This window comes from Thalia democratica, chromosome 2, assembly GCF_965202585.1.
Source record: "Thalia democratica chromosome 2, ktThaDemo2.hap1.1, whole genome shotgun sequence".
Lineage (NCBI taxonomy): Eukaryota > Metazoa > Chordata > Thaliacea > Salpida > Salpidae > Thalia > Thalia democratica.
The window spans coordinates 52,117,415-52,133,163 of record NC_139166.1 but is presented as its reverse complement, the minus strand read 5'-3'; the positions used below and the strand labels follow the sequence as shown (position 1 = coordinate 52,133,163).

Genomic DNA, 15,749 nt, shown 5'->3' with positions numbered 1-15,749 from the left:
AGTACAGAGTCTATTACAATGGCCGCAAAGTATCTCAAAAATTCATAGATAAATGAAATTACAATACTTAAATCTAAAATACTCTCATTTATTTTCCAAGTTGTAATGCAATACAACTACACCATAATGATGAAGGCTATTTAAATTTAAAGTTTTTCATCCAACAACTTAGTTTATAAAGATTATCTTTTATACACAATTTTGCAATGATCTAATATCCCTGCAACCTTTTATTAGTTTTAAAACCTCAACATTTAACAGTTCAAATAAATATTATCTGTAGTATAAACAAAGTTCAAGATGTACTTACACTATTTTCAACTTTTTTTAGAATTTGTTTTACTTTTTATAGTTTTTGAAGTATTTTTTAATAAATTTATGATTTATTTTTATGTTATAGGTTAATTTTAGAGCAGCTACTAGTATTTAAAATAAAATCAAGCTTTTATTTTAAGTATTAAATGTAAGTTCACTTAGTTGTATTTAGTTTTTGATTTGTTTCACGTTGTAAATTTACAATGTTTTAGTCTCTTTTTTTTGGTGTATAATATTATCCAGTTATTTGTTTTAAATGTTTTTTTTTATATTGATTTATAACTAAAGACTCTATTGAGCAAAACATTATAGCATTATTGTAATTAAAATCAGATTGAATAAAATCGCAAACATTTCAATGTAAAATTTATAAAATTTTTTTATAAAAACTAAATATAGCTACTCAAGTTTATTTCAGATATTTAAGTTTGTTAATATAAATAATGTGATCTAGTTTAATTTATCAAATAAGTAAATACTTAACTGACATAGTGTAACTAAAATCATTAAATATAGTTGTTATAATTATCTTAAAAAAAATAAGCTTCTTTATTTTTTTAGCTTTAATTAACTTATTTAGTTTTGTGCCTATTTGCTTTTCTAACTATTAAAATTGATCAAAACAAATCTTGTATTTTTTAAAAACTTATTACAATCATACTTTATATTTTAAATTTCATACAATGTTTGCTTCCTAATTTTAATACAAAAAATATGATAATGATCTACTTTTTTAGACTTAGGTTCTGTATTTATTAATAAATACTAATTTTGTTCTATTTGAAAAAAAAAGTATGGTTAAGTTGCATATAAAACACGGTGAGGAAAGTCAATTTTTGTATGAAACAACAACATCAATTGATATAAAAGAACTAACTGACCAATTAACTGAAATATACAATGGAAGACTTAAAGTTCAACGCCTTTGTTCAGGTTAAAAATGTTTTTTATACTTTGCAAAAGACTTGGTTATTTTTAAAATATCTTCATACAGTTGTGAATTATTTTTTAAGTAAAAGTTTTTAAAATTAAACAGTTTTGTTTTATGTGTTAAACTTAATTACTTTATTTAATTTAGAGATACAACTTTTTATTGTTTAAAGAAATAAATAAAATTATAAAAAAGAATACTATATATTTTATAAATAATTGTAGCATACTGAGTTATTTTGCAAAAGACTATCGTGTTTTTAAATAGAATCAAAAGAAAAGTTTACTAAACCATTTGTGTTTTAAATTTCACGAAATAACTATAATACATGCAAATACTTTGTAATTTTACATGCTTCATTATATCTATAGCTGAAAAATGATATTTTTAATTTGCATTAAGCAAAACTAATAATAAACATGTGGTATAATAGAAATTATATTTAAAGTTTAGTAAAATGTTTTACTTCATAATAATGTGATGCATCTTTATTTGAGAAACTGTTTTTCATTGATAATGTTGTAATAAAGCTATGAAACATTTGAAAATATTGTTTGGTCTATTCATTTGACAGTCTGTTTTGAAGATTTTATAAGAATTTTTTTTAGTTTAAAGCTGATTTGTAAATTTTATAAATAACTTTTTATTAAAACCACTAACATTTACACAGAGATAGAAAGTTTAGCTGAGCATGGTGTTCTGCTTCCACCAAATATGCAAGGACTCACTGAAGAACAAGTTACTGAGCTCAAATTAAAAGACGAATGGGGTGAAAAGTAAGTAAGCTGTTAATATGAAATGTTTGTACATAGTTTTTTTAATGTTTTATATATAAATATGTATATAGGTTCATAACTTTTTATTGATTGTTTTTCATTCTCTGATACTAAAAAACCTCCTAATCTGTTTTATCTTATTATTACATCATGTAGTTTTACTACTAGTTTGCTTACTATTGATTCCTATCCAATAATTTTTTTTTTAGATCGGCTCACATACATCATCTTATTTTTTACTAAATCATTACTTTTATTTAAAAATATTTAAGTTCACAAAAAAAACTTGATCTAGTATGCTTGTGTTAAATTCTATTCAATTTTTACTGTTATTTATGTTTAAAGTTTGTTATAAAAGTTTGATTTTAAAGACCCAATAGTTAGAGTTAGCAATAGTATAGTATTTTATATAGCAATATAGTAAAAAATTTTTTAGCAGTTATTATAATTTATTTGCATATATGTACTAATGGAACAGGAGAAAAAATAATCTTTATAAAGTTTGAATTTTATTTTAAGTTAATTTCAATTTTAGTCAACTAAAATTGTTTATATGAGAACTGATAGACTTAAATTGATTGAATAAGAATTGTTTTTGATAGGAATTTATTGTGTAAAAATATAAATAATTTGAAAACTTTTCAAGTGAAAGTTGAAAGACTAGGAAATTAAATGTTTCCATTTGTATTTTTTTTAAAGTTACAACAAATTCTTATATTTAATAATCTCAGTTATTATTTTACACATTGTTTAACTTTTAGCTCAAATTCACTAGTTTTTTTTGTAAAAAAGTTAAACAAGTTATATTTTTTTACGTTTTTTGGTTTTTAGATATATTTATAAATTCAGCTAACAAATAAAAAAAATACAGACGTAGTTAAAAGTCCTAATCTCACAGTGTTAGTAAATACCAGAGGCGGATTTGGAAATTTAACACAAATCAAAATTTAAATCTATTAAAGTTACTTATATAAAAAAATTTTAATGTCAATTTGTTCCTTTTTTTTTAACAATATCTGTGCTACAAAAACTTGTACCTGACAAGTACTGTTTTAAAACAATAGTTAGAATACTGCAGGGACGTAGCTAGCTCAAAAAAGTTACGAATCTGTAAAAAACTAAAACATCTGAAATGAGTGATAACGTCCTAGCGGAAACAAAGCAATTTAAACTACCTCTAATGTTATTGAATTCAATATGAAAGTATGCAGTTAAGCTAATACTTCAAAAAAGAATGAAATGTTGAAGAATGAGTGATAACTGTATACAAGGCAATTTATGTCGCTCCACACCCCTATGGTTCTTTATGTGTTAACTTTTGTGTAAACCTGTAAAACTTTCATTGAAAATAAGTATAAGAAAATCGCAATTTAACTCAAAGCAGTTATATTGTTAATTGTACAGCTTTCGGAGATTTTGTGGAAATTTTCAAAACCTAACATTTAAGGGCATAGGGGGGTCAACCTTGATTTTTACAAGTTAATCTTATTTTATAGAGTTTTATCTAAGCTATCAGACATTTTTATCCGATTGTAAAATTCAAAGTATTTTTTGAGATTTGAGAGATCAAAGTTGTTGACCTCAATAGGGTCCCAATAAAGACTATTTTACAAAAAATATATCTCCTCTTTTTTTTAAAAACAATCTTCTTCAAATTTTCACAGAAAGTGTATTATTAAATTTAAAAAAGATTGAATGCAAAAATTTTTTTATTTTTGAAAAAAAAAACTATTAAAAAAAAACCACCTATTTTTTGTTTATTTTATCTAAAGTTTTTAATTTTAAATATTTTTTAAATTCCAACATTAAAAGTCTTATAAACTACAAAAGGAACGTTTCCTGAAAGTTTGAGGTGTCTAGCTCAATTAATGAAGGAGAAGATAGATTTTTTAAATTTCTGAGAAAAATGACCCCAAAAAATTTGCGTTTCATACGTTTGTATTGGAAATTTTTTATAAAAATTACAATATCTTAAAAGTTAAATAAGATTTTTTAATTCTATAAAAACTGGCTTGTAGTTTGTACTTTATGCTTTTATATAAGATCCAATGTTATTTTTAGTAAAAAAAAGTCAGACCTCCCTATGCCCTTAAAGTCATTAGAAACAAAATTAAATTGTGCAAGTATTTTTAACTTAAAATTGTATTATTTTGATTTTTTAAGAAAAATCTACAGGTTTTATTAAAATCAATTTTGCAATGCATAGCTTTTTGACAAATGAAATCTGAATGAGCTAAATGTATACAATTTAGATGTATTGACTTCGTTCAATTTTTACAACACAGAAATGCCAAAGAATACATATATGTCAAAATTATCTCTCAGGAGTGCAAAGCTAAGTATAATTGAATACTAAAAGCTAAGAAAGCAGGACCTTTTTAAGCTGAAGAATTGAAAAAAAAACAAATGTTCTTTGCACAAAAGTATACGTTTCTGCATATTTGCAGAAACGTACCAAGCTACGTGCCTGGTATACTGTGTGCTGTTACAAATTTTGCATAGATATCAAGCAAAACTATTAATCAAAAAAAAATCTTTCTTAGGCTAAAATGAGGTTCACCTTGTTTTTAAGATTAATCTTAAATTGCAAATTTGTATCTTTGCAGTGAAATATTTTTACTGTTAACAAAATTTTTAGTAATTTTTGAGACATAAGAAATCAAAGCTGGTGATTTCAATAGGTTCTTAATGGAATGCATAACCTAAATTAATGAAAAAGTACTGTTTAACTAAAACTATCATCTATTAAATTATTTTGATATTTTAAACAAAATATCTTTAAATTTGATCATTCTACATCTTTTTAGTTTTTTTTTTATCAGAATGTAAAAAAATATTTGTTACACACTAACTTATTTAAAAAATATAAAAAGTATATCCTGAACTTTTAAAGACTCTAGCTCAAAAAATGAAAAAGAGAATGATTTTTATTTTTTTTTTGCTAAAACTTTGAAAGAATTATTAAATAAATGGTAGAATATTTCTCAAAGGTTTTTTGGGTAATATTTTTGAATTAAGGGCATAGGGGGCTTAATTTTTTTTTTACAAAAAATTAACTTTGACTTGTATTTGAAAGCTTAGTGTATATACCAAATAACACTTTTTAATAAATAAAAAAAGTTCAATCAATTTTTGAGATATAACCACTTTGTTAAAAAAAAAAAACACTACAACCTTATGGAATCAAAAATTTTATGAGACCAATTTTCTTGGAAATTAGAAAAATTCACTAAAAATATATCTCCTTCTTACTTTTTAAGCAATTTACTTCAAATTTCAGGAAATGTTCTATTTGCTATTACAGACAACTTGTAGAAAGCAGATTTTTGAAAAAAATCAATAAATTGTTGGAAATTCAAGTAAGCCGTAAATCCGGGTCATAACATTTGTAATATTTCATTTGACAGTTTATTTCTGAGCTATATACCTTTTCTGAATCAATAAAAAATTATAACAAAATTAAATAAATCTGTTTTCTAAAAGTTGTTTGAAATTTGTTAAAGATTACTTCGAGAGAGTTTTAAAACAATGGCTCAAAAAATGAAGGAGAATATATATTTTCAGTGAAATACTCTTATTTTGTATTTTTAGTTTGCGCTTCCTTAAAAAACCTATAGAACTATCCAACCTTAATTGCCTGTATCTCAAAAGCTACTTTGAATTTTCACTAGCGGTAATAAGTATTTTTTAGCTTTTTAATCATGTCCAAAATAAGACTAAATAAATAAATAAAGTTTTATCCCCTCCCCCAATGCCTTTAAGTAATTTTCGCTTTATAATGTTTATTTTTTGTTTATATTTGATTCTAATTCAAGATTTAAGTGATATCAATTTACAATTTTTTGTTTTACAGTCTAATCACAGAACAGTGTTAGTTTTTTAAATGTTTATCAGGAAATTAGAAATATTATTATGAAAAAGTTGTTCGTATGTTTTCATTTGAAATTAATACCAAATATTCATTTCTAAATGGTCAATTTTTTTATCTGAGACTACAGTTTGAAAATATAGATTTATCAAAGTATCCTTAAAAATATACACTTTTTACAAAAACGTTAAAAACATATCAAAGTCCTAAAATTGTTTTCCGTACAATAAAAACTAAATAGATGCATAAATAACATTAAAGCTTAATTTCATTTTTTCATATGGTCTGTAAACTAATTCCTGCTAAACTGAAAGCAAAAGTTTTCAATTTATTATTTGATCATTAAGTAAATGGAATCTGAAACAATTCTAATAAACAAAATAATTTCCAGGTGTATTCCAAGCGGAGGAGAGGAATACAAACAAGACAAGATTGGAAGGAGGAACGGGAAAGCCCCAAACAAGAAAATGCACGACGTCCTCATGGACACTGTCAAGGAAGCCAAAGCGAATGTTAACAAGGTTGTCACTGTGTGAATAATACACTTAGTTTCTTTCTTAAAAATCTTAGCTTCACAAATATAAATTATGTACTTCTAAACACCTAGAACTAGAAAATACCCATTACATAAGTTGATAAATGCTATACAGATGTTTTTAAAAACTTAATTATTCAATATCAGTAGTGCACTTTCTAAAGCAAAAGTTAAGTTAAATAGTTTAGTACGACCAAATATTTAAAAGCAACTCAAGATTTTTATTAACATGTACTATTTCATTGTTAATTAAACTTTAATATAACCTGTAGGTCTGTGTTAGAGTGTAAAAATATTTAAAAAATTATACTTGTTTGATAAATAAATTTTGGTTTCCTTTGGTAAAGTCTTTTTTTTCATTTGTTTAAAGCCTATTTTATGATCATACTTTTTGTCTTTATAGTTTCTAGTCTTATCACATTAACACTTAAGTAAACTGTCAGTAGAAGTTGGTGCAAGGCAACGTGCTGATGACGATGCAGACCGTCAAGGACACCATAGACATACTTAGGGGAGCAATTATGATCGTGTATCCCATGAACCTGCCACCCTACGACCCCATACGAATGGAGCTCGAAAACGAGGAAGATTTATCTGGTTTGTTTGATTGAATTGTTTTTTTAGTAAAAAATTGAAGTTTTTGATAAACTTAAAGTTGTGATGAACTAGTATTTAAAGTTGAAGAGTAATCAATTTTTTTTCCAGAAACCAAATATATACATAATGTTCGTGCAATAAATTATTGAAAACACTAAGAAGATTACAAACTTTTAAATAGTAGTTTTAATAAAACAATGTTTCCTTCAACATTTAAATTACAAAAATAAATGTGTTTAGTTGTAAGAAGCGGCAACAAAATATTTATTTTAATTGAAAAAGTTTATTTACCAGGAACACAGGCATCATTGCAAGTACTTCCGCAAAACGGTGCCACGATATGGTGGGCAGGCAAGCAGTTCCAAGAAGGCAAGAAGCTGCAAGACTATATTGGTAACTATCATTTTGTTTGATCTAAAATAAAAAAAGTTATAAGTAAAAACTGTATAATAGCATTTTAAACACTTATGGAAAGATATTATTACTTACAACATTATTTTCAAGCAGTGGATTTTTATTTAATTTTCTATAAAAGAATAAATTATTTTGCATCGTTGAGTTTAACCCAGCTTGTACGTTATGCGATTTGAAGTCATAAAAGTAGTAAAAGATGAACATTTTGATTCAGGCAAGAACGAGAAGACGAAGGTGACGGTGAAGCTGCAGAAGAAAGGCAGCGGGCCGCCACAGAGGGAGCAGGTGGTGAGCGAGGAGCAGAGGAAGCAGATGATGCTGCAAGCCTACAGGAGGCAGGAAGAACTCAAAGTTTGAATGTTTTAATTTGTTTTGTTCAATTAAAAATACGTTTAAAACAGGGTTGCCACTTTACCTGGAAACCTGGAAAAACCTGGAATTTGACAATTTAGGCTAAAATGTCCTGGAAAAACCTGGAATTTGAGAAATTTTGAAAATAACCTGAAAAAACCTGGAAATTTGATCAAAAAACCTGGAATTTTTAATAACTTTAACATTTTCAGTTGTAAAATTTTGATTTGACACGAAAAATCTGTCATATAATAAAAATTTTTTGTCATCATCAAAAATTTTTTTTATTTAAAAACACATTTAAAGTAACTTTACAGTACCATTTTAATGCTTTTATTCTATTTAACACAGTTTTTTATTAGAAATTAACTTAAAACTAAAAATAGACCCGAAAATGTGTACTTTTAAAAACCTGGAAGAAATTTGAAAAACCTGGAAAAAAGTTAGAAAAAATGAGTGGCAACCCTGTTAAAATAAGTTTGTAACATATGGTTTGAATGTTTTAAAAGTTAAATCTCACCGCATTGCGTTGCACTGATATCTAATTTAAAAGTTTTGCTTCATTTCAATAAGGTTAATGCATACGTGATGTAAAGATAAAGTGTTTTTAATTTAGTTATATTTTCTGATGAACTTAGCAGGGTTGCCACACACTCAGGTTATGTTGAAATTTTATTTGTTGTTTTGGAAACTCAGTATGACTTCGGTTAATTTAAAGATTTCTTTATAAGCTGTGGCTTTTTAAAACAAATTAAATGAGATTGATTTGTTTCATTTTTCAATTATGTTTTGTTTTAGTAAAGCTATGATCATTTATTTATTTGTCGTAAAATTTATTATGTTCTTTTCAATTATAAAATAAAATTTTTGTTCTGCACCTAACTCAATTTTATTATGACATTTTAATTTTATATTTCAATGCCCGAACTAACTTTTAAGATTTAAACATTTAAAAGAGTTGCCACAAGTCCTTGAGTTCTGGAAAAACCTCGAATTTGACAATTTAAGATAAAAAACCTGGAAATTGAGAAGTTACGAAAAAAAATTGAATTTTGATCAAAAAATACTAAAAAACTTCGAAAAACCTGGATTTTTAAACAATTTTTACATGCGAGTCGTAAAATTTTAGTTGGACACGAAAAATATATCATATAGATAAAAAGAAATTAGTCATCATCAAATATTTTTTCTACTAAAACACATTTAAAGTAGTTTTACGGTATCTGTTCAATGTTATTATGCTACATAACACAGAAAAAAAAAGATTGATAAAAAAGATAGTAAATAAAAATTACCGACCAAAGGGTTAAGGTTGAAAATAAAAGTAAAAAAAAATATATAAAATCGATCAAGGGTAAGAGTTTAAGGTAACAGTGATAGTAAAAAAAAAACAATAACAAAATAAAAATTACCGACCAAGGTTTAGGGGTACCAGTGATAGTTAGAAAAAAAGATAAATAAGTGAAATTTTAAACCGAGCAAAAATGTCTCTTCGTGCATATTTAACACCTAGCCATATTTTATAGCTTTTGTAAACAAATAAAATGAGAGTATATATATTTTATAAAGTTTATTAATAAATTGAATAATATTTGAAAAAAATAATAAGCAACTCTTAAACAGCTTTGTACAATCGATTACTAAGAAAATTGTTAACACCAAGTATATATTAGGGGTGGGCAACGTATGGCCCGCGGGCCGGATCCGGCCCGAAGAGTGAAAATGGCCGACCCCTGACCGTTTTTTAAACTTTAATGGGACCCGGCCCGCAAATGAAAATGACCGACCCGCGAGCAAAGTTACAGGCCCGCGAAGGGTCAATATTACAAAATTATAATAAAACTTTTTATAACACTTTTACAAAACAAAACTGTAAGAATATGACTTTAAAAACATACTAAAAAATGACTTTACAAATTGATGTGTACTAATAAATACACCATTTTGTCCTAATATTTTATGTTGTTCTAACTTAGTTGGAATATCTTTATGCCAAATTAGCCCAAGCTGTTTTTTTAAGTAGGATATTTGTCAATTACAATCTCAATTCTATTTATAGACATTATTTAAACATCTGACACGTCTTAATCTATATCTTAAGTTTCCAGACTTGAGAAAGTTTGTGAATTTGGAGGATTCAAAAAAAGGGATCAATTTTATCCATAAAATTAGAATCCGGCCGGATCCAAAACTTTTTTTAAATTAAAATCCGACCGGATCCGGATCTCGACTTAAAATTAGTATTCAGTCGGATTCGGATCTAAAAAGTTTCGGCTGCATTCAGATTCTGGATCCGGTGAATCACTAATTCCTCCGGCCCGCAAAAGACTTAATTTTTCCGGGTCCGGCCCGTTGATTGAAAAACGTTGCCCATCCCTAGTATATACCTTCACCCATTTACAGCGCACGTTTTAAAGCATTCAGTGTTTTGTATGTTTTTTAACAAAATCTCTTTTGTTTAATATAGCTTTTTTTTCTTAAAACTTGCCATTTTGGTTTTAGAAATTGGACGAGGCAGATGATGATGATCATTTAAGTTCGAGATGGGCCGACAATAAATCACTACAGCGACAATTCCAAGGTCTTAACAACATTAGTTGGAGGCCTGGTAAATTTTAAAGTTTTATTTATAAATTTTTCTGATGCTTCAAGTTTTTAGATTTTAATGGTATTTAATGGTTTGATGATGTAGTACAAAATGCATTAAAAATGTGCTTGTATATTTGTATAAAAATAAAAACTAGCATTTTGTTTTTTGATTTTTACTTTCAGTATTTTTTTAATACTTTTTATCTTTTAGCTTTTCTTAGGACTTTCACTGTAATAAATTTGAACTAACATCTTGTTTTTTAAAACTTTAAATAGTTAATTTTATAACTTTATGAATAAATATTATCCTATAAAGTAAAAATGTTTGTTTAAAAAGCGAATAGGAAGAGCCAGCTTTAGCATATCACTAACATTTAAAGTGGTTAGGTGTAATAAAGTAAGTAAAAGTGAAATGTTGCTGGTTTTCCTAAAATACTGGTCAAGCAGCTTTAAATTAAGGGTACTTAAAAAAATCAAAAATCATATTCACCTAAACTTAACATGTTTAATATTATTTAGTAAAATGTACAAATTTATAACTACAGTATTTTAAGTTCATCAAATATTATCATACTTTACTCCTTTTCAAATTTACTTTCGAAAATAATGTCTTATTGGTTACAAGACAATTCAAATTATTATAAAAAAGTTTAAGGGTCAACATCTCAAAAAGTAGTCTAAAACACATAAAATAAAATGTACCTAAAGGTCTTATTAATAAAATTATGACAAAAAAAATGGGTATAATTTTGTAGGTTTAAAAAATTCTTTTAGCCATATCACTAAAAACTAATTTAGTTAAGAAGTTTTTGTTGGTCTAATTAATAAAAAAATGATAATAAAAAATATATACTCATTGTAAGAATTAGTTCACAAAAACTCAGAATTATTCGAATTTGAATGTCGGAATTTAAATTGTTGTGCACACTGTAAAATTGATAAATCACGATAAATATTTGGAGCCTCAACTGCAAAAATAAAAAAATATGTTGTAAATTTAGTTTGAAAAATTCGTGATGAGAAAACCCAATATCTTATGAACTTATCATTTTTAAACAAACTTTTAAATATCCCATCTACAAAAGTTATGGCGTTTGTCGCGGGAGCATATAAATGGTTTTTAGTTCAAGAAAAAATTAGATGACATATAAGTTAGAAAACAAACACTAAAAACTAAACAGTATAAAATCCTTCAACATACAATAGTTAGATTCTATTTTTCAGTTTTATCTACTGTAGGTAGTCATTTTTTTTTTCATTTTTGAACTTTATTTTAAATCTTAGCTTTGTTAAACTAAAAAAAATTTAAAAGTTAATAAAGGTCCCAATTACTATATTTTAAGAACTAATAAGTACACAATCTTATTTTTTTCGTTAAAATTACTAAAAAATAGTTATTATATATCTTAGTCGTTTACAAAGTAAAATTTAACGTAATTTTGGACTCTAAAAAGTATTCCTAATCACTAAGTGAGCTTTAACCATTTACTCAAAACGTTCAAACTTAAAGGTTTAACTTAAGAGTTAGAAAAAAAAAACTGATAAGATTCATTACAGTCAAGTTATTTTAAGATCTATTAAGTTCTAACGTTCAAACTTGAGTTATGAAAAAAAACAATATACTTTAACTTTTTATGTCTTATCTTGCTTTTAACTTATGTTCGTTAAAAGTTTAACGAACATAAGTTAAAGGCAAGATAAGACATAAAAAGTTAAATTGAATACTTCTAAAACTTACGGGAAGAAAAATGTACTCAAACACTTAAAAATAGTATTTGATTATATTTAAAATTATCCTCTACTAAAATTATAGAAAATAAACCTCTAAATTGCAATGTTTAATTTAAGAGCAACATATTATCATAGAATGTTTATGAACGACAAAAAAGTACTCAAAATAATTGGTCCAAGAACTTAGCGTAAAAAACCTTTCGGTTATCGAGTTGTAGTTCACTTGGATGAAGTTTAAGGTCTTGTCCAAGATATAAACATAACATTTTATATTAAGTAAAATAATCTTTTGCAAAAAAGTTAAAACGTGCAACATTTATATAGATTTAGACTTAAGTTTTAAATAGCTCGTTGCATAAGTCAAAGTTCTGAAAAAAAGACAGCTAAAAAAAGTAAGAAACTATAGTATATGTGTCACTCACTTGGTTTCAGGAAAAATAGAAAAAAAAAATCTATTTTAAATTTGTCCTTCTTATATACGAAAGAAAAACGGTTAAATTTTTATATAAAAGTGAAACCTTTTTGTTATAATTACAAACTTATTAAATTTAAGAAACTATACTAGCATTTAAGAAGACTAAGTTTTTCTTTCTAAATTGTTTTGTTTTACAATTATGAAACAGATCTCTAACAATAACTTCAGTTTCAAAATATAACGTTCTTAACAATAAACATAGTCTTCGTTTGTAAGCATCTTAAAGTTCTTACCGATCATCATCAAGTCTTTAGATCCCCTCAAATCGCATTCGTATGCATACGTTGGCATGAAATGACCTTCCTGAATGATGAGCCTTATGGTTTTAAAAACTTCATCAACTTCAACAGCAAGGATAACCGGATTTTTCGACTCACTTTTAAAAGTCAAGTCTGCTTTCTTGCAAAGGAGAGCGTCCAAGCTGCAGCCCGTCAAGCATTTACCAGCTTTTACCACAGGAGATTTCAAGCAGTGGTAGTAGCTGTTGTTTCTGTATTTCTGAATGGCTTCGTAGCTTTCGATTTGGTCCAAGAAAAATATGTGGATCGTCTGAGAGCTGAAGCTGCAAGACAGGTAGTTGCTGCACAAACTGAAAGCCATTGAAATCACGTTAGCCGGGTAGAGCAAACTTCTCCTGAGCTCTTTCAAAAGCCTCCCTTCCAAATTGAACACACAAATGAGCATGCCTTCCTCGGAAGCCGTTGCTATCAGGCTTCCGTCGTGGCTCATTGCGAGGCAGGCGATTGAGCTGTCGTTGGCTTTTGTGTTTCTGAAAACTTTAAACTTCATGTTGGCTGGCGTGGCAAGGCTTTTCATGATGTGCAGCCTGTGTTGGCATCCGGGTCTAGGAAAAGCAACGTACATTGAGTCTAGCCTCTTGGCAGCGGATATTTGCTTACTTTTTAAATTTTCGTCAACTTCGATTGTTTCTGTGAAAGTGTTGTTATTCCAACCCTTTCCTAAAATGAACGGTATGGCCTTTTTATTGAATATCACTATACCACTAAGTCCGTTGAGAACAATGTCTTTTATTTCCTCAAAAAACTTCCTGATAAATGTAATTTACTGTTTAACTTTGTAAAGTATATTCAACAAAAAATAATAATTTTAAATTGTTATAATAAAAGTTTAGATAAGGTTCTTATTTATAACTAAAAACTATTTATTCAACTTCATGGTTTTTTATGTATAAAAAAAAGAAAAAAACTACTAAGGCTAAAATAACTATATAGTATGGGTTTATAATTGCTTTGTCGTACAAATTTAAAGTTAAAGAAAAGTTTTTTTTGTATCAAAATATTTACAATAACTAACCAACTACTCAGACATTTATTTTTGAAATTGTATATGACAAGCAAATTGCGTTTTCCATGGGTAGCGTAGACGCAAAATTCATCAACTTTTTTGAAAAGTTTCACTGTGTCACTGTTGCTTATCAAGTTTTTGCAGTCATTTCTCTGATAATTTAAGTAAGGGAATTTAATACTTATTATTTTCTTTAGCATACACAGTTGGTTATGTAAAACAAAACTTGTAAATTAGTTTGTTAACCAATAAAGGTCTGCCGTGATATTTAGCAATTTAAACCTAACTTAAAAGTTCAAACTATTTAAGATTTTTTGTAAGTTTTTGTAAAGTTGCAACACATCAATTAAAAAATAATTATTAAGTTTTAAACCTAAATTGATTTCTAAATTAAGAAGACACAATGCAAGCAAAGTTATTATTTTTACCGTAGATATTTAGTTAACTTGAAATTAATTTAATTATTTTAAAATCTAATAAAACCTTTTTTTTAAGTTAAACACTTTTGAAACTAGTTTAAAATACTAAAAAGTTTACAGTATGTATGAATTTAAAAAGAGAAAACAAGAAAACTTTATTTAGCTTGTAATTTTATATTTTTAGATTGACACATAAATGTTACATACAGCTTTAAGAAACTAGCTTTTAAAATTTAGCTACAACTTTTTATGTGTGGGTTAAACAGTAGTTTTTTTTTTGATAAACAACTTATTTCGTTTAAAAAAGATATAATTGAATTTTGTTTGTAAGTAACACATATATGAAATTTTTCTTTAGTAACTTTTGATATATTGAAATAAAGTTTTACTTAAAGCTATTAGTTTTAATTACTTTAGTACAAATTTTATTAATATCTTAAAAAAAAGTTTCAGATGGAATGAAAAATAACATACTATTGAAGTTTCATAAACTTTACTTTCCCTCAAAACTAGCTGGTGAATCGTTCCAAAAACATCTTTGTTTTGCTTGTAATATAGATGATTACAGCTGTGTTGATCTATTGCAAACATAGAGTAGTTCTTTGTTGATAATTTTGAATAAAATTTTTCTACGTAGTAACTGATGTTACACAATTGTAAACTTATATTAAATACTTTGTAAAAAAACTCTAAAGTACTATGAGAAAATTTTTGCTAATATAGCTAATAAAATAAGCTAATGTCTTTTTTCAACCTAATAAAATTTCAAAAGATAATTATTTATTAGGAAATTAAACATATGCTTAAAATTTAAAACAAAAAATTATACAAAACAAATGAGAAAAAAACAACTGTGATTTTATAATGTTTACAGTCAAAATTTTATGAATGAAAGTATACTTTTTAAATGCAGTCTAAAAATCAAACTAAAGTAATAAGTTGTTGATAATTGTTTAATAACTGAAATAAGAGTCAATGTAGTATTTTATATTTAAAGATTTTAAAATACAAAAAAAAGTACTAAAAAAGTAAAATTTAAAACTACTAACAAACAAGTTTTTTTCAAGTTTGTTCACTGTAAAAGTGATTCTTATTTAGCAGTTTAAATAATTTATAGCTAAATAGTAATTGAAAGCAGTTTAAAAAAAAAAAATTAATTCAAGTAACACATAACTTTAAGTTTAAGTTGTTTTAAAAAACAATAACTTGTTGTAATTATGAAGTAGTTTAAAAGCAAACTTTATATATACATAATTATCTCTAAGTTTTAGTACATAATAGTATAACTACTTTTAATCTTCCATCATAATAACGCTTAATCGCTAAATAACTGCTATTAACTTATATTACAACAAAATACAACGTTAATACAACTTCAATTTATCTAGAATGAAGTTAATGATAGCTATTTATTGTTTAACTACTTTACCTAAACTGAAAATT

The 15,749-nt window shown here is 26.0% G+C and overlaps 1 protein-coding gene across 1 annotated transcript; it reads left to right on the top strand.

Moving 5' to 3' along the window:
* Positions 1 to 1,060: 1,060 nt before the first annotated feature.
* On the top strand, positions 1,061 to 10,627 carry LOC145849799 (cilia- and flagella-associated protein 298-like). The gene is made up of 7 exons (XM_082954857.1): positions 1,061 to 1,248; positions 1,917 to 2,022; positions 6,282 to 6,411; positions 6,872 to 7,022; positions 7,317 to 7,415; positions 7,651 to 7,787; positions 10,290 to 10,627. The coding sequence occupies exons 1-7, from the start codon at positions 1,110 to 1,112 to the stop codon at positions 10,404 to 10,406; spliced, it is 879 nt and encodes a 292-aa protein (XP_082810983.1). The 5' UTR covers positions 1,061 to 1,109; the 3' UTR covers positions 10,407 to 10,627.
* The last annotated feature ends 5,122 nt before the right edge of the window (positions 10,628 to 15,749 follow it).